Source organism: Myotis nattereri (genome assembly GCF_964212035.1).
Source record: "Myotis nattereri genome assembly, chromosome: 4".
Classification (NCBI taxonomy): domain Eukaryota; kingdom Metazoa; phylum Chordata; class Mammalia; order Chiroptera; family Vespertilionidae; genus Myotis; species Myotis nattereri.
The window spans coordinates 54,418,620-54,438,655 of NC_138079.1; the positions used below are offsets into that span (position 1 = coordinate 54,418,620).

At 41.2% G+C, this 20,036-nt stretch overlaps 1 protein-coding gene across 1 annotated transcript in view; it reads left to right on the top strand.

Moving 5' to 3' along the window:
* The first annotated feature begins 12,878 nt into the window (after positions 1 to 12,878).
* RHOBTB3 (Rho related BTB domain containing 3) overlaps positions 12,879 to 20,036 on the top strand; it is a 51,115-nt gene continuing 43,957 nt past the window's right edge. The window contains exons 1-3 of the mRNA XM_081089057.1: positions 12,879 to 13,275; positions 13,446 to 13,671; positions 19,032 to 19,218. Coding sequence (XP_080945183.1) covers positions 13,274 to 13,275; positions 13,446 to 13,671; positions 19,032 to 19,218 — 415 coding nt within the window. The 5' untranslated portion in view covers positions 12,879 to 13,273. The remainder of the gene's footprint in view (positions 13,276 to 13,445; positions 13,672 to 19,031; positions 19,219 to 20,036) is intronic.

The following is a 20,036-nucleotide window of genomic DNA, read 5'->3' on the forward strand; positions in this document are numbered from 1 at the left end:
TGCGGTCCCTCCAATGTCAAAAGGGACACACAGAGCACTGCCAGAGGAATCCGTCAGAGGGACAAGATGAGGAACATTCATCGCACTGTGGCCGAAGGAAAGGAAAGCATGCATGTGGCTGCATATACATTTGTGGGCTTAGTGGTGGGAAACAGGGGAGTTCCCTATTTGATGCTTCCTTTTTCTGTGACAGAAAACATGAGGAAGGAGATGTCAAAGTCAGAGATGGGGAACAGTGAGAAGGCGTATGCCACTCTGACATCAAGGAGGACCACAGACATATTGGGGTAGAGAGAAAAACAGTGAATAGTTTATGGGGGACCAAAAAGGGGTTGACGGTGAAGTTGCTAACTGACAGCAACGGAAGAGAAAGGGGGCAGTATAGTCTCTCTTGGGTCTCAGAACAGAAGTTCTTCAGGAGGATGCAGTGATGGTCTGGCTCTCATCCTCCACTCCAATTGGAAGTAGAAGATGAAGTAGAAAGTTTGGGCAGGAAGCAAAGCATGGGCCAACCTAGAGGACCAGGATAAGGTAGAGCTGGGCCTGTAGTGAGAATACCAGGAAATGGGACATGTTAGGTTAAGCCAGCTACAAGGTTTCAAAGAAGAATTTGGCCTAGAAATGTCCTGATATCGAGTAGTGGGTGGTACTGTAGCCTCGATGCCCAGGTTGGCTCTGGAAGACTCCAAGGTTTAGATCACTCCCTGATAGGAGAATCTAGTGGTAAAGAGCATATGCTCATTATACACAACTGTTTGCATACCTGTTTATCAGGTCATCAGATTCCTCTGAAGCTCTGGGTTAAGACCATATTTAGAAGGTGGCTTTGTGTTGAATGTGCCTACTGGGTGATCTTCATGGCTAATTCCATCAGGCAGGTAGGTATTCGTCTCTCCTAAAAGGCTGGACCTGCCAATCAGAAGAGCAAACTTTAAAAAGTCTATCGAAGCATAAATGGACTTAATGTAGTTTCCTCTGGAAAATAATGTCTCTATGACAACTCAGTGTTCCCATAATTCTAATTAAAGTGTTTATTATGCAAAAACATCCTTGGGATCAACATGACCTGTACCTTAGGTGCTCACTAAATGTCTGTTGAACTGAAAGGATAATAATGGGCTTCCCATGTAGGCTTTCCTACAGAGAAAGGAAAATGTAGGCCACATATCAAATGTTTCTAGTCCCTTTGATAGCTCCCTTTCTCAATATAAATGAGCAAATTAGCATTCTAGTTTGCACACTGGCCTCTTGTGCATTGGGTTAGCACAAGCTTTGTCCCTTGAGTAAGATCAACTCTGGGCACCCTGACAAAATAAAGTTTCTGGACTTGCAAAAGCAACGAATGAGCCCTGGAAAATGTGACTTGAGTGAGGCAATGATACCCTGAGGCCTGCCTAAGCAGCCCAGCTGGCCTTTCCCTATGACATGTCTAGCTTGGTTGGTTAGAACAGTGACTGTATTTAAATCAATCTGACCTCCCGCAATGAAAATCTTTGAGACCATGATGAAGCTGTTACCAAAACATTGTTGTAATCATAGCTAATGCAAGAGGGCTGAGTAATTCCTTAGACATCACAGTGAATTAATAAAACACACTGTCTGAAAATGCCTCCTAATTCTCGCGTCTAGCATGGGAGTTAATAATAGTGTCCATGTGTGACTGTTCACGGGTAGCAGCCTAGAAACAGACTGCTCCATTTTAAGGCTACAGTGAGTGAGTTCTAACCTGCTTATAGCAAAACACAACAAAGCACTGTGAATTCTGCTTCTTGTGTTATGCCAGGGTTGCACATTTCTGAGTGTTTCATTCTTTTTGTTTATAGAAATCATAGGCTCTTCCCCCCCTTCTGAAGAGATAGACATAATGATCCGTAACAACAGGATTTTTTTCCCAACTCGACAAACATTCCAGTAACAATTACTGATTATTCTTTTGTTTCTGTTCACCTACAAGAAGATAGTTTATAACTAGCCAGATCTACAAAGTGTGATTTCTTGCCAGATTTCACTAGAAGAGTTTTCTCCTCCATCAAATTTCATAAATTCTCTTTAAGATTTGGCAATTTCCATAGTAGTAAACCAAGGTATGTGAAAGGGAAGTCACAGTATAAACAAGGCCCATCATTTAATTTTACCTGTTGTTAAGCAATTTAATTCTTACTTTTATACTAAGTCAACAAGGATATACTGTGGCTTAAAGGTAAAACTTCGGAAGACTTAAACAAAAAGTCCAGAGTGTTCAGTGGGCAGCTTATGCCACCACCGGGGGAGGGGGGGGGAGGGATGCAATGTTGGGGGCTTTGCTCAAGTGCCTTTCTTTTGGGGCTATTTTAGAGGAGAATTTGGGCAGCTCTGCTTGCTGCTGAGATTAGTCCAGAAACGTCTTTGCTTTGTTTTCCCTTCTTGTCACTTCACTGAGAAAACTATGAATGCCTTTTAGTGTGGACTGAATTGCCCTTGTCCTAACACTGGAAGGAACCCGTAACACTAGAACATTTTGAGAAGCTCATGGAACAAGCCCCTTGGTTAACAGAAACTATCAACCATGTAGGAGAGGGGCAGTCATTGGCTGAGAAAGGGGTTTGGATCTCACTATACTAGTAGTACGGAAAGAAACTGATAGTATAGCTGAAGAGATGATAATAATTACAGAAGCCCAGGTGTTTTAATTTAAAAGTGAGAGGAGGGAATATCAGTCAAAAGTGATACTCAAGTCCCAGATTAAAAACAGAATGGATTCTAAAGAGGAGCATGGAGATCAGTGTCAGTAGGAATGTGACCAAGGAGACCTCTGGAGAAAGTGAGAAGCAGGGAGCAAGAGAAAAAAATGTCCTTCAGATAAGCCAAAATATTTAAATGCTTCAGCTGGGTGATTTGTTAGAATGCCAAAAGTACTGCTCACCAAGAAACTAACCTGCGAACTTCATATTTAGTGGTATCAGTTGGGCTTTCCTCAGGAAGGGGTGGGGGTAGGGGGGAAGACCTATAAGAAAATGTCAATTGCTATTCACTGTAAAATAGAGTTTTATACTGCAGTCAGGATTATAGACTCAAAAGTATAAAATAAAAAGCAAGTCGAGAAAAATAAGGATCAGAAGTATTGTGTGAGGGCAGAAGTCAGGTTAAGTGGCTTATGTCAGCTGCTGAATGAAAAAGAAGAACATTGCAAAGCATGCTCATGAAATGCCCCAGTGGGGTTGATAGCCCATGGTTGGCCATAGCAGAGACACATGAACAGGACAAGTGAAAGAGTGCAAAGGATGATGGGGAAGACTTCAGAAGAATTTACCATTGTAAATGGCACAACTTTTAGTTCAGTTAAAACTAGAGCCAGGTTATAGTAATATTTTAAAAATCTATTTTTAAAAATATATATTTATTGATTTCAGAGAGGAAGAGGGAAGAGAGAGAGAGAGAGAGAGAAACATCAATGATGATAGAGAATCACTGATTGGCTGCCTCCTGCACATCCCACACTGGGGATCAAGCCCACAACCTGGGCATGTGCCCTGACTGGGAATCGAACCAAGACCTCCTGATTCATCGACGCTCAACCACTGAGCCATGCCAGCTGGGCTATTTTTAAAATGTATCTGAGTTCTTCAAAAAGGTCTATAGGCAAAGAATTCAAATCTAATATCCTGTATTTCTGTTTGGCTACAAATGGACAACTTCATAAAATATTATGTATAAATAAATAATATAACCAATAGTGCTTGATTGGATACTTGTATACATATTTTTCAAGGGGTAAATAACACAACAGACATATTAAAGGCCATACAACCAGACTCTTTTGAAGTTCAACCCTTTGAGAAATGCTGGTAGAAATAGGCAGTCCTAGTTCAAAGGAATAAATATGTATTGGTATTTTAAAGTAACATTTTAACTGAAAAAACAAAACAGCAGAACAGTTGTTTTAAAAACATGACTGGGCACAATGATAGAGGTGGATTAGTAACAAAAATCCTTTTCTGAAAGAGCATGGGATAGCAGTATTTTGCATATAAATAACATTCTGGATTCCCACTTCAGCTTCTCCAAACAGAATTGAGGATATTTCAGCCTTGTGCCTTAGAAAAAATCTACAATTTAGAAAAAAAACTGTTGGCTATTTATCTGGTAAAAATTACCCAGATAATAAAATGAGGAAAGTCAACTTTTCTTATGACTAACTGTATGGCTACCAACCCGGTACATGACTTTGCTTAGGTTACTCTTTATGAAGTATGTGCAAGCTCTTGTAAAAAAAAATAATGCTAATCTTGATTTTTATGATTTTTGTGTAAATTTGCTAACTTTATCACTCATAAGATTAGTTAATACAATACAAATACATTTTTCACTTGGCTGATTTCTAGGCAATTAGACCTGCAGTCTATCTGTGTTGCCTTCTCTTACTTCCTTTCTCATAGTCTCCCTGACCCCCAGCAGCCAGTCCAGATTCTCTGTTCTGCTTTCTGGTGGCTCAGGACTCCGCCACGGAGTCCTTCCTTCTAGGCTTGCTCTCTAGAGCACAGCCCTAGGCACCAGACCAGTAGGTCTGGAAATTTATTTACTTTTCAATTACAGTTGACATTCAATATTATTTTAGTTTCAGGTGTTCAGCATAGTAGTTAGACATTTATATAACTTACGAAGTGATCTGCAAACTTTTTGACTCAGCGTCCTATCAGAAATAATTTTGAGTATACCCCCAATATTTTTATAAATTACACCAGTGGCCTGGTGCATGAAATTCATGCACATTAAAAGGGAATTAATTAGAGGAAATATTTTAATATTGCTATTTGCCCTTTCTCTATAATAGAAGTGTCAGAGGTGAAAGAAAATTAGTAAAATGTTTATGAAAATCTTCCTCCTGTCAGAGTCTGGGGCACGCTGCGGGACCCAGAGTCAAGTCCCTGTCCACCCACATGTGCCTCAAAATTGCATGAGACCCAGACCTGGCCGGTCCCACCCCCATTGGGTGAGATCCAGACCCGGCTGGCCCCACCCCTGACAAGCCTTGCTGGGCTGGGAGCACAGCCTCAGGTCCCCCGGCCTAGTGCTGGGCATGGGTCACAGCCTCATGTCCCCTGTCAAGCCCTGCCGGGTGAGGGGTGCAGCCTCGGGTTCCCCCATCAAGCCCCGCTGGGCTTGGGGGCACAGCTTCAGGTCCCCTGGCCCGGCGCCGGGGCGGGGGGCATTGCCTGAGGTCCCCCGTCAAGATTTATTTATAATATACTAGAGGCCCGGTGCACGGATTTGTGCACTGGTGGGATCACTGGTCTGCAGGGATCGGGCCGAAACGGGCTCTCTGATATCCCATGAGGGGTCCTGGATTGTGAGAGGGCTGTTCTCAGGTGACACAGCCCGGAACCAGGCCCCCTCCTGTCTGGTTCTGGGTGTGTCACCTGAGAACTGCAGGTCACCACAGCTCGGCAGCTCCTGCATTGAGCATCTGCCCCCTGGTCGTTAGTGCACATCACAGCTACTGGTCAGATGGTTGAACAGTCACTTAGGCTTTTATATATATAGATTTTTATTGATTTCAGAGAGGAAGGGAGAGGGAGAGATAGAAACATCAATGATAAGAGAGAATCATTGATCAGCTACTGCCTGCACACCCCACACTGGGGACTGAGCTGGAAACCCAGGCACATGCCCTGACCTCCTGCTTCATAGGTCGAAGCTCAATCACTGAGCCACGCTGACTGAGCAAGATATGTGGATTTAAATGGTAGAACTGCTTCCTTAGCTGTTTTACTAAATCATGACACTTATTTTTCAGTCCTATCACTCATTATGCAAAGATTTTGGCTGAAATCTGATGAATACATTTCCATCTTGCCTACTATTACTCATTTGTTGCAGCAAACTAATTCGGTGCTGTACATTTTATATTGTTCACAAAGAACTTCAAAATCCATAGCAATTTTATTTGAAAAATATTTAGGTTGGTTTAAAAAAATCCTATAAGATATAAGAGTTTTTATAGGCCATATTCATTATTTTCAACCACAAAAGAGGCTACATGCATTATTTTCAATAAAAAATTACTTAACAAAGGAAACAGCAATAATCAACATAGCATAGTGGGTAGGGGCACAGATCCTGGATCTAATTGTCTAAATTGGAATCCCAACTCCTCTACTCACTACTTGTGTAGCTGTGGGCAAGTGACTTAGCATCCTATGCCTCAATTTTCTCTCCTCTAAATTAGGATTCTAATAGGGCCTAATTGAATAGGGTCATTATGAGAATAAAATAAGTCAATATCTGTAAAGCACTTACTATAATATCTGGCATATAGTAAGTATATTTAAGTGTATAAAGGATTATGGGTAGAGTTCTTGTGCCCTGCTATTAGAAGTGTCATCATTAAAATCACTTTTGAAATCAGTTCGGTATTATTTACCAAAGTAGGACATACACCTACCCTGTGACAGCATACCCACCAAGAAACTATGTTTTATTTTATTTTTATTTTTTAAATATATTTTTATTGATTTCAGAGAGGAAAGGAGTGGGAGAGAGAGATAGAAAAATCAATGATGAGAGAGAATCATTGATCGGCTGCCTCCTGCATGCCCCCTACTGGGGGTCGAGCCCACAACCCAGGCATGTGCCCTTGACCGAATCGAACGTGGGACCCTTCAGTCCGCAGGCCAATGCTCTATCCACTGAGCCAAACCAGCCAGGGCAGAAACTATGTTTTAAAACAAGAGTAGTCCTAGCAGCTTTGTTTGTAATAGGCAAAAACCCAGAAATAACTCACATGTCCATCTACAATGAAATGGATAAATGAATAGTCACATTGAAGGCTATTCAGCAACAAAAAGAAATGAAAGGAACAAATCATATCTACATCAACACGGAAAAATCCTATAAATGATCGTAAACATAAGAACCCAGACACAAAGAGTATATCCATTGTGATGCCTCTTCTATAAAGTTCAGTGAGAAGGATAACCAAAATATGAGTTTAGGAATGCACATATAGGTACTAAGACTGTAAGAAAAAATAAAGAATCATCACAAAAGTCAGGCTTGTGATTATCTCTGAGAAAAAGAAGAAGATAACTGAGGGAGGGCAACCAGATAGGGGTATGTGTGTGTGTGTATGTGTGTGTGTGTGCGCGTGTGTTGTAGCCCTTGCATGAGTGCTGATAACGCTCTATTCTCCTGACCTGGAGGATGTTTAGAAATGTTTATTTTATAATTACTTATTAACTTATGTGCATAGATACTATGCAACTTTCTTTATGTGTGTGATACTTCACAATGAGGAAATGTTTTAAAAAATTCAGCTATACAAATCTTGCTTTCATACAACTAACTGCATTGATAATATCCTATATTGTGTGTGTTCTGGCTCCAGGTTCTTCTCTAAAATAACTGTCTATGAGATATATCGTGAATGAATTTAATGTAGTTGCTCTCATTGTAATCTTAGTTTGGACTCCTTCCTTTATGTAAAAATATTTTTTTAGTCTAAACAACTAATCCATCAGAGGTTACACTTACACATGTTTTATATACAACAGTTTTTTATTATTTTTTTTAAGTCAATTGTTTTTAAAAATATCACTGAAAGATGTACTAGAGAAAGAATATCCTCTCAACTATCACTTTCCTTTAATGGCTCACCAAAAATGTTATTTTAAAATGTATTTTATTATTAAAACACAATCTAATAAGTACCACACTGAAACAGAATCTGTTAAAACCATAACATGATATATATATATATATATATATATATATATATATATATATATACTAAAACGGCCTGTGCCTTCGGTTTAACCTTATCATAAATTTCCCATACTGTGTACCTTGTTCCAAAAGCTATGTCTCTGGGTCTTGAGCAATATTTTATATCCATATTCTCAAGGTGTTTGCTGTCAAAGGAATGCAGTTGTTGTTTTGTTCCATTTGTGTCCCATGTATATTTCAGCCATTTTTATCTTGGCAAGAAGAAAACTATTTTCCCAATTGTATGCTGCTTTTTGACTTTCCTTTTTTTAAAGAAAGTTCAGAAGAGGCTTTATAGCAGTTATAATTGGTGAGTTTTCTTTAGAGTATCAGTTTGAATAGTAATTTACTTAAATATCCTGCAAATATTGTTGAGTTTTATCTTCATGTCTGGATGCCTGGTTTTTAAATGGCTACCTAATTGTGATCAGTTCAGCATATTGTTATCTATTAACTATACTACACACTTAGAGTGAAGTTGATGTTAGCAAAAGTAAGATGCAAATTCATACCTGAACCAATGTTTCAATTATTGTGGCCAACTTATTGTCAGATCTGATTAGTCATTAGTTTTCCACCTCCCAATATGGCTCCCAAAGGGTGTCAGAAATGTCAGCTTAGACAACTGTGTTTGCCTATTATTGCATTATTAATATTATCTCCATTGGTCCATGCTGTAACAATTAGTTTACTGAAATGTCATCCATAAATCCGCTTAGATAAAAAAGCTGCAACATGTGGCAATATGCTGACAATCAACAAAGGAGAGAGCCCTCTGTCCCCCACCTTGTGCTGTGCTCCCACCCACTCCCAAGAGCACCTAGTGCTTGCCCACTTACAGATCAAATAGCAGTGCCAGCCAGCGCCAAGCCTCATATTAAATATTAGTAAAATTTAGTTTCTTTCCCTCTTTTGGTTACACACACACACACACACACACACACACACACACACACACAAATATATGCTTGTAAATAGAAGTTCAAGGGGTCATCTTCTGCACCCTATTTTGGAGACCCATGCTCTAGATAAGCAGTCTTATGTTTGTAACATTAGAAAGCCCTATTTTTAACAAAAATGAACATGAAACTCTAATATTAAAAAAATAGATGGCAATAGGACTTTGATGTGGGAGCAGTAGGGGCTCAGACCCCTCTAGGCATTTTTCTCCCTTACCTCTTCAGGTGGATTTGAAGATTCCTCCATGGAAATCTAGTTTCTTTGAAACACAGTAGGAAAAATCTTATGACAGGCTTCCTTCCTCAGACCTGCCCTTACTAACACTTGCTTCCTCTTTAGGCATTAAGGAACCAGCATGTTTTTTAAAGGTTGGAATATTAATATTCATGAGCTGGGGACCAATAATAGCTCAGAGTTACCTCCCATGTTCCCTACATTCATTTGTGGCTACCTTTAATCTGAGGATACGGACATCTATCAAAATGAATATAAAATGGTGACATTTCACCCAACAAAATCGGAAAAAATGTTGTTTGGGCTGGAGGTACTTCCTGTGTGTTCCCCAGTGACCTTGAGTTTGGAGAACATATGATAATCCAATTTGTTACACCCTGGTTAAAAAACATTTAATGCTATTAATGAGGGAAACTACAGATATATAAACCAAATAAAAATCTATAATAATAAAAGCATAATATGCAAATTGAACAAACAGGGGAATGGCCATCCAGACAACCACACTCTGACACCCACTGGTGCCAGGCCAGCCAAGGCAGGTGTGATGCGATTGTTCAGGGGCCTGGCCATTGCCCCATGATTGCCCTGCAGAGGGAGGCCCAGGCCACGGGCTGGTGGGCGATGGATCAGTCGGGGGGCTCCATGATCGCCCCTGCAGAGGGAGGCCCAGGCTACCCGCCGCAGTACTGCTGCCGGATAGCCTGGGCCTCCCTCTGCAGGGGCGATCCATCATGGAGCCCTAGCCGGGCTGAAGAACAAACACCCCCCCCCCCCAGTGCACGAATTTCATGCACCAGGCATATAGTTGTAAATAAAAGGGAAATAACTATAAAAATGTTTTAAGATAATTATGAAAAAAATCATTAAGATATCAGGAAATGGGCCAGAGCCGGTTTGGCTCAGTGGATAGAGCGTCGGCCTGCGGACTGAAAGGTCCCAGGTTCGATTCCGGTCAAGGGCATGTGCCTGGGTTGCGGGCATATCCCCAGTGGGAGATGTGCAGGAGGCAGCTGATCGATGTTTCTCTCTCATCGATGTTTCTAGCTCTCTGTCTCTCTCCCTTCCTCTCTGTAAAAACTCAATAGAATATATTTTAAAAAAAAAAGATATCAGGAAATGGATCATCTGTTATAGTATATTAACCAAGATAATTAGCACTAACTGCCGTAATAACTGACCCCAAAATGTCTGGTTTAACTCAATAAATATGTTTTCTCATTCATCTTACAGTACAATGCATGCTGTGAGGAGGCTTTACTGTGACTGGTCATTTAGGGACTCAAGCTTCTTCCACACTGCGGACCAACAAATTCAAACATTTGGTGTCAAGGTTGACCTAGTTTCATCCAGTTGGTAGATAGAAAGATAAAAAAGAGTGCAGAAGGCACACCTTCTCTTAACTGCTCAGCAGGGATTATGTTCCACTGGTGAGAACTAATCATATGATCCTACCTACATGCAAAAACTTTGGTAAATATGGTTTAGCTATGGGTCCTGGAAGAGAAAATGGGTTTTGGTTAGCATCTAGCCAGGCTTTGTCATACATTCAGAGGTTGGTCTAGGGATTCCCAATCTATAACTTGAACATCACCAGGTCTGCCTTTGGAAATCTCTTGGCAAGTCCCTACCACTCTCTTTTCGACCTGCTGTAATAAAGGAATCTGCTGGACAGCATTCATTTCAGCTCTTGTTGCCAGAACAAGTCCCAATCTTCCATGTTTTCAGACCTTTGCATGTGATTTGCATATGATGTCCAGTACTCCTTCCCTTCCAGCCTCTTCTTCCTCCAAATCTCCTCTTCATCTTTTAAGACCTAAGACAATGTTTACTTCTCTATGAACTTGCTCTAATGATACAGAAGACACAGATCTCTGCTTAATGTTCACTGGACTTTACTCTTGTAGTTCCACTTCTATTACTAGATTCATTAGCCTGTATTAGGATTATTTAAGAAACCAGTATGTTTTCAAAAGAATTGGGTGCATTAATATTCACCATATAGTGACCATTAGTAGTAGACTTAGCTTCTCAAGGGTAAAGACTGAGTCTTATGTGTCTTAGTAGCTCCCATGCCTACTCAGCACAGGGCTGGCTCACTTAATAACTGAGGGGAAATGCATCCTGTCTCCCTTCCTGCCACTTCCCAGTATCTCTCTCCCTCTTTTTGGTATTGTGGTAAAAACACAAGAAAATTTAGCATCCTCACCATTTTCAACTGTACATCACAGTAGTGTTAACTATATGCCTCTTGTTTGCAACAGATCTCTAGAACTTTTTCATCTTGCAACTGAAACTATACTCATTGAACAAACAACTCCTCTCTTCCCCCTCTCTCCAGTTCTTAGTGGCCACTGTGTCTAAGAGTGTGACTACCTTAAACTACCTCATATAAGTGGGAAAATTCAGTATTTGGTTCTTTTGTGATTGGCTAATTTCACTTACTAAAATGCCCTAAAGATTCATTCATGTTTTAACATATGACAGAATTTCCTTGTTTTTGAGGCTAATATGTCATTGTATGTATATATCACATTTTTATTTATCCATGCATCCATTATGTGTCTTTGATTTTGACCTGTGGTCACTGGAAAGGGCTACGAGAAAATATATTTTCTATTGACCCAAGAGAAAAGGTTTTCTTGTACTTAAATATTATAGGATGGCTTAGGTTCTGGAGACTAAAAGATAAATTATACTAAGTGCAAAGGGAAATTAAATTAAAAAAAAAAATCAGTGACTACAGAAAGAATGCCTCCTACCATGCCCAATCTGAGCATAAGATGCTATTACACTCTTTTCATGGGAGCAACAAGGGCCCATCGTCCCAAAGGCCTCTTACCCTACTCTTCTCACTGCTCTACTCAGTACTTCCTACTTCATACCCTCAAAATAGCTCTGTTGAGAAAAGCAGCAGTAAAATTTTAAAGTAGGGCGAAATAAATGAATAAAGGGATAAACAAGAACTCTTTCAACACAGAGCACTTGTAAGAATGTTCATGTTTATGGAGAAGCTGAGCCCCGGGTAACCTCTGGCCCTTCTTGGTATTAGTGATTCCAGTGTTCATTTGCACCGAGGTACGTAGTGTGAGGCCCTTTAGAGACATTCATACCCTTTGCTACAGTGCGTTTTCATGAAGGAATCTAAAGTATCCTTGCATTAGCAGGAACATTATTTTTGCAGTTGGTCCAGGGTCTATTATGAAATACGTAGCCATAATGTGTGCTGGGGGTAAAAATCTCCAAGAAAACTAACATTCAGTTTGTAAACGCGTCGAACACCTCATGCATAACTTGTTTAAAACCACGGCACTAAGAACCCCAGCACTTAATATCCTGCAGTTTTTGGTAAAATATGCCAAACGTAGCTTGAAATTGTAAATAATCCCCCCAGAGCGATATTAGCCAATTGGTGCGTGAACAAAGAGCCCTTTCTGCACCAGCATGAATGCCGCCCTCCCCCACCGCACCCCGCAAGCGCGAATTTAGAAAAGAGCTGAAGTACGTGTTGACAAACGACAAAGCGGCAGACGTGGTGAAACACTCTGGGTCCAGGCCACGGGGGAAACGTCGGGCCGCCGGGCGTGAATCCCTCGCTTCACTAACCTCCTTTTTCCAGTCTTCAGGGAGCGGGGCCTCAGCGCCCCACCCCCCTTTCCCTGGCTCTGGTTACAGCCTTTCGAGTTGAACAAACTTGCTGCGGGCGGATTGGCGATCGGGAGCTCCGGCTTGGGCGGTGCATTTATTCATTTATATTCCGCCGCCGGCTTGGGCGGTGCATTTATTCATTTATATATTCCGCCGCCTCCCGGGCTCCGGGGCCTCCCCGGCTGCGCGTCCCCCGCGTCCGCCCGACCCCCCGAGGCCGGCACGTGCTGCGCCCTCCCCGCCCGCCCCGCCGAGGGGGCGGAGGCCCAGCTTTTCTCCGAACCCCCTTCGGCCGGGAGGAGGAGCAGCGGAAGAAACAGCAGAAGCCGCAGACAGCGACAGCTGCCCGGCCGAGGGAGCGTGGCGGAGACGGGCTGCAGCGCCGGGGCGCCGAGGGCTCCCGGGGCGGCGGTGGCGGTGGCCGGAGGTGGGGAGCGGCGCGGCCGCCCTGGATGTTCCCGGGCACTTCCTGACCGCCCGGCCCCGCGCCCTCGGCTGGCCCCGCACGCCCCCCACCCGGTGCTCGCTGCCCGGCGGGGCCCGCTCTGCGTCGGCCGCGCCGCGGTGGAGCACGCGAGGGGGTCGCGGCCGGGGATGAGCTGATTGCGGGTCCGCGCGTCGCTCACCGGACCGGGAGGCCGCGGGGAGCCGCATTTCTCCGAGTCGTCGCCCGGCCCTGGGATTTGAGATCATGTACGTACGCGGCGGGGTCCTGCCATTGTCTCTCCCCGGCGCGCGTGCTGCGCCCCAGGGCAGGGGCTGGTGCCCGGCCTCCGCGCGCCCGCCCCGCACTTCCTGTTCGGACCGAGTGCTCCGGGCGCTGACCGCGCGCTCCTCTCGCTCGGCCCCTCTGTGCCCCGCAGGTCCATTCACATCGTGGCGCTGGGGAACGAGGGGGACTCCTTCCACCAGGACAGCCGGCCGTCCGGGCTCATCCGCACGTACCTGGGGAGGAGCCCGCTGGTCTCGGGGGACGAGAGCAGCTTGTTGCTGAGCGCGACCAGCACCGTGGCGCGCCCCGTGTTCACCGAGTACCAGGCCAGCGCGTTTGGGAACGTCAAGCTGGTGGTCCACGACTGTCCCGTCTGGGTAAGGCGCGGCGCTGCTCTCTGATGAGGCGGACACCGCTTTTCTTTCTTTTTTTTCCTCTTCCTCCCCCCCCCCCCCTTTTATGTATTTGAGGTGACCGGATCATCGGCTAGCGTTTTCGAAGATTTGAGAGGAAACCTTTGGTTCTTTGTTTCGTCGGGCAGGGAGCAGCCCAAAGCGCACTCTTAGAAGGCGCAAAGCCCAGGGGAAGCGCAGCGCTCACACCTCGCGGCTGTGCCCTGTCCCTTGGTAGACGCTGACAGCTGAGAGTGCCAACCACGAGGGACGGGGTCACCAAGTTTCGCCAGCAGAGAGCAATGTTTTCATGCCTGCCCTGGGAGTGATAGCGTAATATTAGTGTTCTAAAAATAAACCCTCTCTGAAGCTCCGCACAGGCACACATACATTCCACCGGGCAGGTCAGAAACAGGACCTGGAAGGAGAAAGAAAGGGACTGAGACTTAATTTTAAAGAACTCATTCATATTGCTATGTACCTTTGACATTTTTTAACTAGTGTTTTTAATTTTAATAATACGGATACTCTTGATATATTAGGCATTTGATTTTAGTGATCCATAAATCAGAAATGATACTACTAATGTGCTTGGAATTTTTTAAAAGCTTTAAATTTTGCGATAATTAACAGCAATGGTAATGAAATTGATAAATGCCAATTCGATTCTTGACTGTTCGATAGAGGGAGAAGGGAATCTACTCCCTGACACTTACGTTTTCAGTACACAATAACATCATATTTTTTAATGTTTTCGTTTAATCTTATTTGAAAATGCCTGATTCTTTACTGGTATTAGAGCTACATTGCTACTAAAGATTAGATTTTGTAACAGAAGAAAGTTTAGTGTCTGAAAAAGAGAATACAAATTATCATTATGTGAGATTTTTACATTTAGCAAGTTTTAAAAACCGAATTTGGGGCAATAAGGAACTAATATACCTTTCTAAGGAAATGTATAGAATGTACAAATTTCTACATTGTGGAAAAAGATCACTTGTCCAAATAAATTTGTGATTAAAGGCAGTTTACATTAATAGACTAAAACAAATGAAAAACGGGCCTTTTCAATAATAGTGATGCTATTAAACTCCTAGTGATGAAAGAGATGCTGCTGATCATAAGAAGCATTGATAGAGAATTTATTCTTTGAAGTCCATGCAAGCAAATAAAACACTGCTTTTAACTTTGGTATTTCATTGTGAAAGACTTTACAGTCTTAAAACTCATTGGTTCTACTTGAACTTGATCAACCATTGAGGGAATAGAGGAAATATGTCAGGAATATAAAATAAGCTGAATTAGGATGTTAGGATTACCTTTTACATTTTTTCTTTGAGCTGTTAACTCTTTCCTGTTTATGTTGTTAATTTAGCAAACAGCAGTACTTGTGATCCAACGAAATCTTACAAATAGATTAAAATAAGCCCCAGTGATTGTTACTGCCGTTTACTTATTGTTATGTTTTATTATAAAATCACCTTTTGTTTGGTTAGACTCGGGCCCTATTTAAGGCACTGAATTTGTAGCCAGGTATAATTTTCTAGGTTATAATGGTTTGCAGACATAGTAGAATACATTTGTAGAGTTATTCTTTATAAGGTGCTTTTCTTCTCTTGATGTTGAATAAAAGCACATCAGAGATATTGAAGTTGATTGTATTCATCAGCTGATATTTGACATGTACTGAGTCAGAATATCCTATATAATAATAGGCTAATATGCAAATTTTCCCTTTGACCAGGAGTTCAACAGGGGGCGGAGCCAGCCAGCCAGCTGCCCACAGTCCCTCCCCAAAGCTAGTCTGGCCGATCGGCCCTGATTGGGGCGTGCTGGCCAGACCCCACTCATGCATGAATTCATGTACCGGGCCTCTAGTTAAATATACCAGAGCAGATACAGCACAGGTTTTGATATCAAAAGGACCTGATTTCAGATCCTCACATTGCTACTTAGTCAGTTGTTCTCTTTGCGCCTTACTTTCCCTATGTAGAAAGTAAATATAATAATCCCTGCCCCCTAGAGCTGTGCTGGACAGTAAATGAGATAGTTCAGGTAAAGATCTTCGTATAGAAACTGGCATGTAGCAGGTCCCAATAAGTGCTAGCTCCTATAATAATAGAGTATTTATTACAACTTTAGTGTAGCCATGTATCACTTATACTAAGCCAAAGTAGTTTTCCCATACATCATTCAAGATTTAAACAAATACAATACATCGATGCAGAAATGTTAGTACTTAGTATTGTATTTGCAGCCCCACAATCAAGTGGAATAAAATTGTTTTGCTGTAAAAATTCAGATTAGTTTTAGTTTTAAAAAGATGAGTTTGATTCTCCAAATGTGACTCCAAGCCTTGTGTTACATAACCTCCTAGAGGAAATCCGGGAACTGATTTACAAGGGGCGGGAAATTTTTATTTCCTTCATCTGTCTAGAACCAGTGGCGCATTTTTCTCTTTGAGAAGAAATGTGGTGTTTTCTTGGAGCTAGAATGGGATAGCTGTGCTTCTCTTTTCTAGTTATCTTCTCTAGATCTGTAGCCTTACTCTGGATCCTTGCCCTATAAACTTGGCATTTTAAAAATATATGTGCTTCAGATTCATTTTATGTAGCTCAGTATTTAGTATGTCTCCCTCAAACCCACCCTTTTTGTTGCAGTTATTTTATTTCTAGATATTTTCCTGTTTACCAAAAATAATTCCATAAGAAGCAGTGAAGTAATGCATGCAGTTTTCTTGTGCAAGGTTTGAAACTCTGTTTGATTTGTATTAAAAATAAAATGATTTATGCCTTGATATTCCCAGTACCATAGTGTTAATGATACCAAAGCCCATTTTCTCATGACATTTTCCCTTAAATGTTTCTCTCCCTGCCCGCCCCCCAGCCCCCTTACATCTCTCCAGTAACTCTGGAATTTTGAACTATTTGGAATGCAAAGAGCAAGTTACTTTTGTTTTGTTCTCCTAGAATTAAATGGCTGCTTACTATTGATTCCACTTATGTTTAGTTTTTGTTTATCTCTTCTGACATCCTTTTTCATTGTTAAACTTACATACCCTCTAATACTGATACACTTTGAGTTTGAATACTATAACAGATACAACTGGAACTGAATGGGTTTTGTGGTTTGGGATTTGGAAATTAGCCAGAGCTCTGCTGGGAAGCTTTCACATTTTCTTGATCTGTGTCCCACTTCACTTCTCCCCCATCTTACACCCTCTACTAAGTGCAAGACTTTGCACTTTATATTCCTATATTTTGCCTTTGGGTTTTTTGTTTTAATCTTCCTTTAAAAATGTGGTATTCATCCTACATTCAGCAGGGTAGGCATACCTAAAAAATCTGTAATCCTTGTTATTCTGAGTGTACTTGTAGGAAATGGGTGGGTTGGGAAGGTGAGGGAATCGACACAGGTTTTGCTGGGGCTGTGGAGATACTGGTGAGAAGAAGCTGTCTGCCCAAGGGCACTGCTGGGTTACACTTCTCTAGAATTTTCCATCATAGGGTAAGAGCCCTGATACACAGGCCCAGATCTTGATTGGTTGATGCAAACACTATTAACCTTGTTTTAGACTCCTATGTCAAAATGAACACTTTCGTAATCTAACAGTTTTTGGACCAGTTAGCCACATCTACCTATTTTACTTCTGTGTGTGTGTGTCTGTGTCTGTGTGTGCAAGTGTGTTCCAGTAAATCTTTATTCACACAAAAATAGGCGTCGGGCCATATTTGCCTGCATCACTGTCTATTTTCTTAATCCAGCTTTATTACATCCATGAAATACGTAGAAAAGGCCACATGACAGGACAAATAATGATGAATAGTTAACTAGAATTTGAGATGAAATTATTTATGCATATTTAGCAGTGGTATTAAGACACAGAAAGATATTTTCTTTGTACTATGCACACCAAAAACTTTGAAAAATTATTTTTAAAATATTAAAGCATTGAATTTTAAGGGCTAGAGTCCATAATGAATTATTCTTGGCCCCAGTTCTAAATGTAAATATTAGAAATCTCATGCAAAAGTAAATATTTCAAAACTAGAAAGATTTATCCTGAATTATTTTTTTTAATATATTTTATTGATTTTTTACAGAGAGGAAGGGAGAGAGATAGAGAGTTAGAAACATCCATGAGAGAGAAACATCAACCAGCTGCCTCCTGCACACCCCCTACTGGGGATGTGCCCGCAACCAAGGTACATGCCCTTGACCGGAATCGAACCTGGGACTCTTCAGTCCACAGGCCAATGCTCTTCAGCCGTGGGCAAACTACGGCCCGTTTGAAATGAATAAAACTATTGAAATAAAAGACCGTACCCTTTTATGTAATGATGTTTACTTTGAATTTATATTAGTTCACACAAACACTCCATCCATGCTTTTGTTCCGGCCCTCCGGTCCAGTTTAAGAACCCATTGTGGCCCTTGAGTCAAAAAGTTTGCCCACCCCTGCTAGCCACTGAGCCAAACTGGTCAGGGCATCCTGAATTTTTTTTAATCCTCATTCGAGGATATGTTTTCATTGATAGAGAGAAAGGAAGTGGGGAGAGAGAGAGACATTGATGTGAGAGAGAAATATCCATTGATTGCCTCCAATACATGCCCTGACTGGGGATCAAACCTGTAACCTTTTGGAGCGTGGGACAACACTCCAGCCAACCAAACTACCCCACTAGGGCCTAAGTTTTTAGTTTATATGAGCAAAATACATGAACTGCAAGTATAGTTCTTACCATGTTAGCATCTTATAATACACAGTATCTTTTTATGGAGACACCCTTCCCACCATGCACATGCATGTACACACTGTATGCATGTGGTGCTGTCCAAAGTATACATGAAAGTATATATGAATTTTGAAAATATGAATAAAATATATGGAGCTCCACAGAATTTACAGTGCATTACAATTCAAAACACTGAGTAATTCCGCAGTGTCTAACTGGGTCACGGAAAATCCTTTGAAGCTTTCTTACTCATGCTGATGCTTTGCATCTAATGTATTGCATTATGTCTTTAAAATTATTAGGTGGTGAGAATAAGGCCTCATTTTAAAACAAAGTGCTTATTTTTAAACACAAATATTGAAAGAGGTTGTTTATTTCATTAGATTCTCAGGAATTCTCTAGATTGTCTACCACTACTTAGTTGTCTAGGCTAAATGAGTAATTAAAAAGCTGGTAGACTTCAAATATTTCAAAAATTATGTAGTTACTTTTGCAAAATAAAATTTTTAATGAATTCCAAAAGTTAAAATATAACAAAAAAAAAAATAAACTACTGTTACATGCGTGATTTGAAGACAGACTAAAGATTACTCTTTGCATTTTGGTTTAGGACATTTTTGACAGTGACTGGTACAGTTCTCGAAATCTGATTGGGGGTGCCGACATCATTGTGATCAAATACAACGTAAATGACAAGTTTTCATTCCATGAAGTGAAGGATAATTATATTCCGGTGATAAAAAGAGCATTAAATTCAGTTCCTGTAATCATCGCTGCTGTTGGTACCAGACAAAATGGTAAGTATTCCATTTTCTCTTTTATAGTGAGAGTACCATATTAATTTTAAATAGAGCTAAGTTTATTAATGATTAATATAATTTTTATTTAAAAAAAGCCTACATGATTGTGGGTTCAGATGCCAACTATTGTCTCTTCATCATTGGATACGATCATGAGATATCAAAGGAAAGTATTGAAAACTGCTGTGATTACCATGCATCAAATATCTCAGGGCTAACTCAGAAATCACTTTGATTTGGTGATATCTTATATTTCTTAGCAGTGCTAGTATTTTCTCAGTAGAACAGTCTTTAAATTTTTAGTTTTATTCATTTATTCATTTTTATTGAGATATAGCAGAGTGAAGGACATGAAGTTTGCTAATCTTTGAGTACAGCATTTTTACATACGTGTACATGCATGCAGCCATCACACTGATGGAGATACAGAACATCTGCAGCGCGTAGGAAGGCTTTCTCTCCTCTTTCCAGTTATAATAACACCCCTCCCCAGAGGTAACCGCTATTCTAACTTCTAAAAACATAGGTTAGTTTTACCTATTCTTGAAGTTCATACAAATGTAATGACTGGTGTCTGACTAATTTCAGTTAGCATAATGCTTCTGAGATTCATCTGTGTTGTGCTTATCTGTAATTTGTTCTTTGCATTGCTGCATATTCCATTGTGTGACTATGCTGTGATTTATTTATCCATGCTCCTTTTGACGATGCTTAGGTTTCTACCTACAAGTGGGGCTGTTGAGTCATAGGGTAGGTACATGGTTAACATTAGTAGATACAAATAAAGTAGGTTTGACCCTTCCGTGACCCCACAT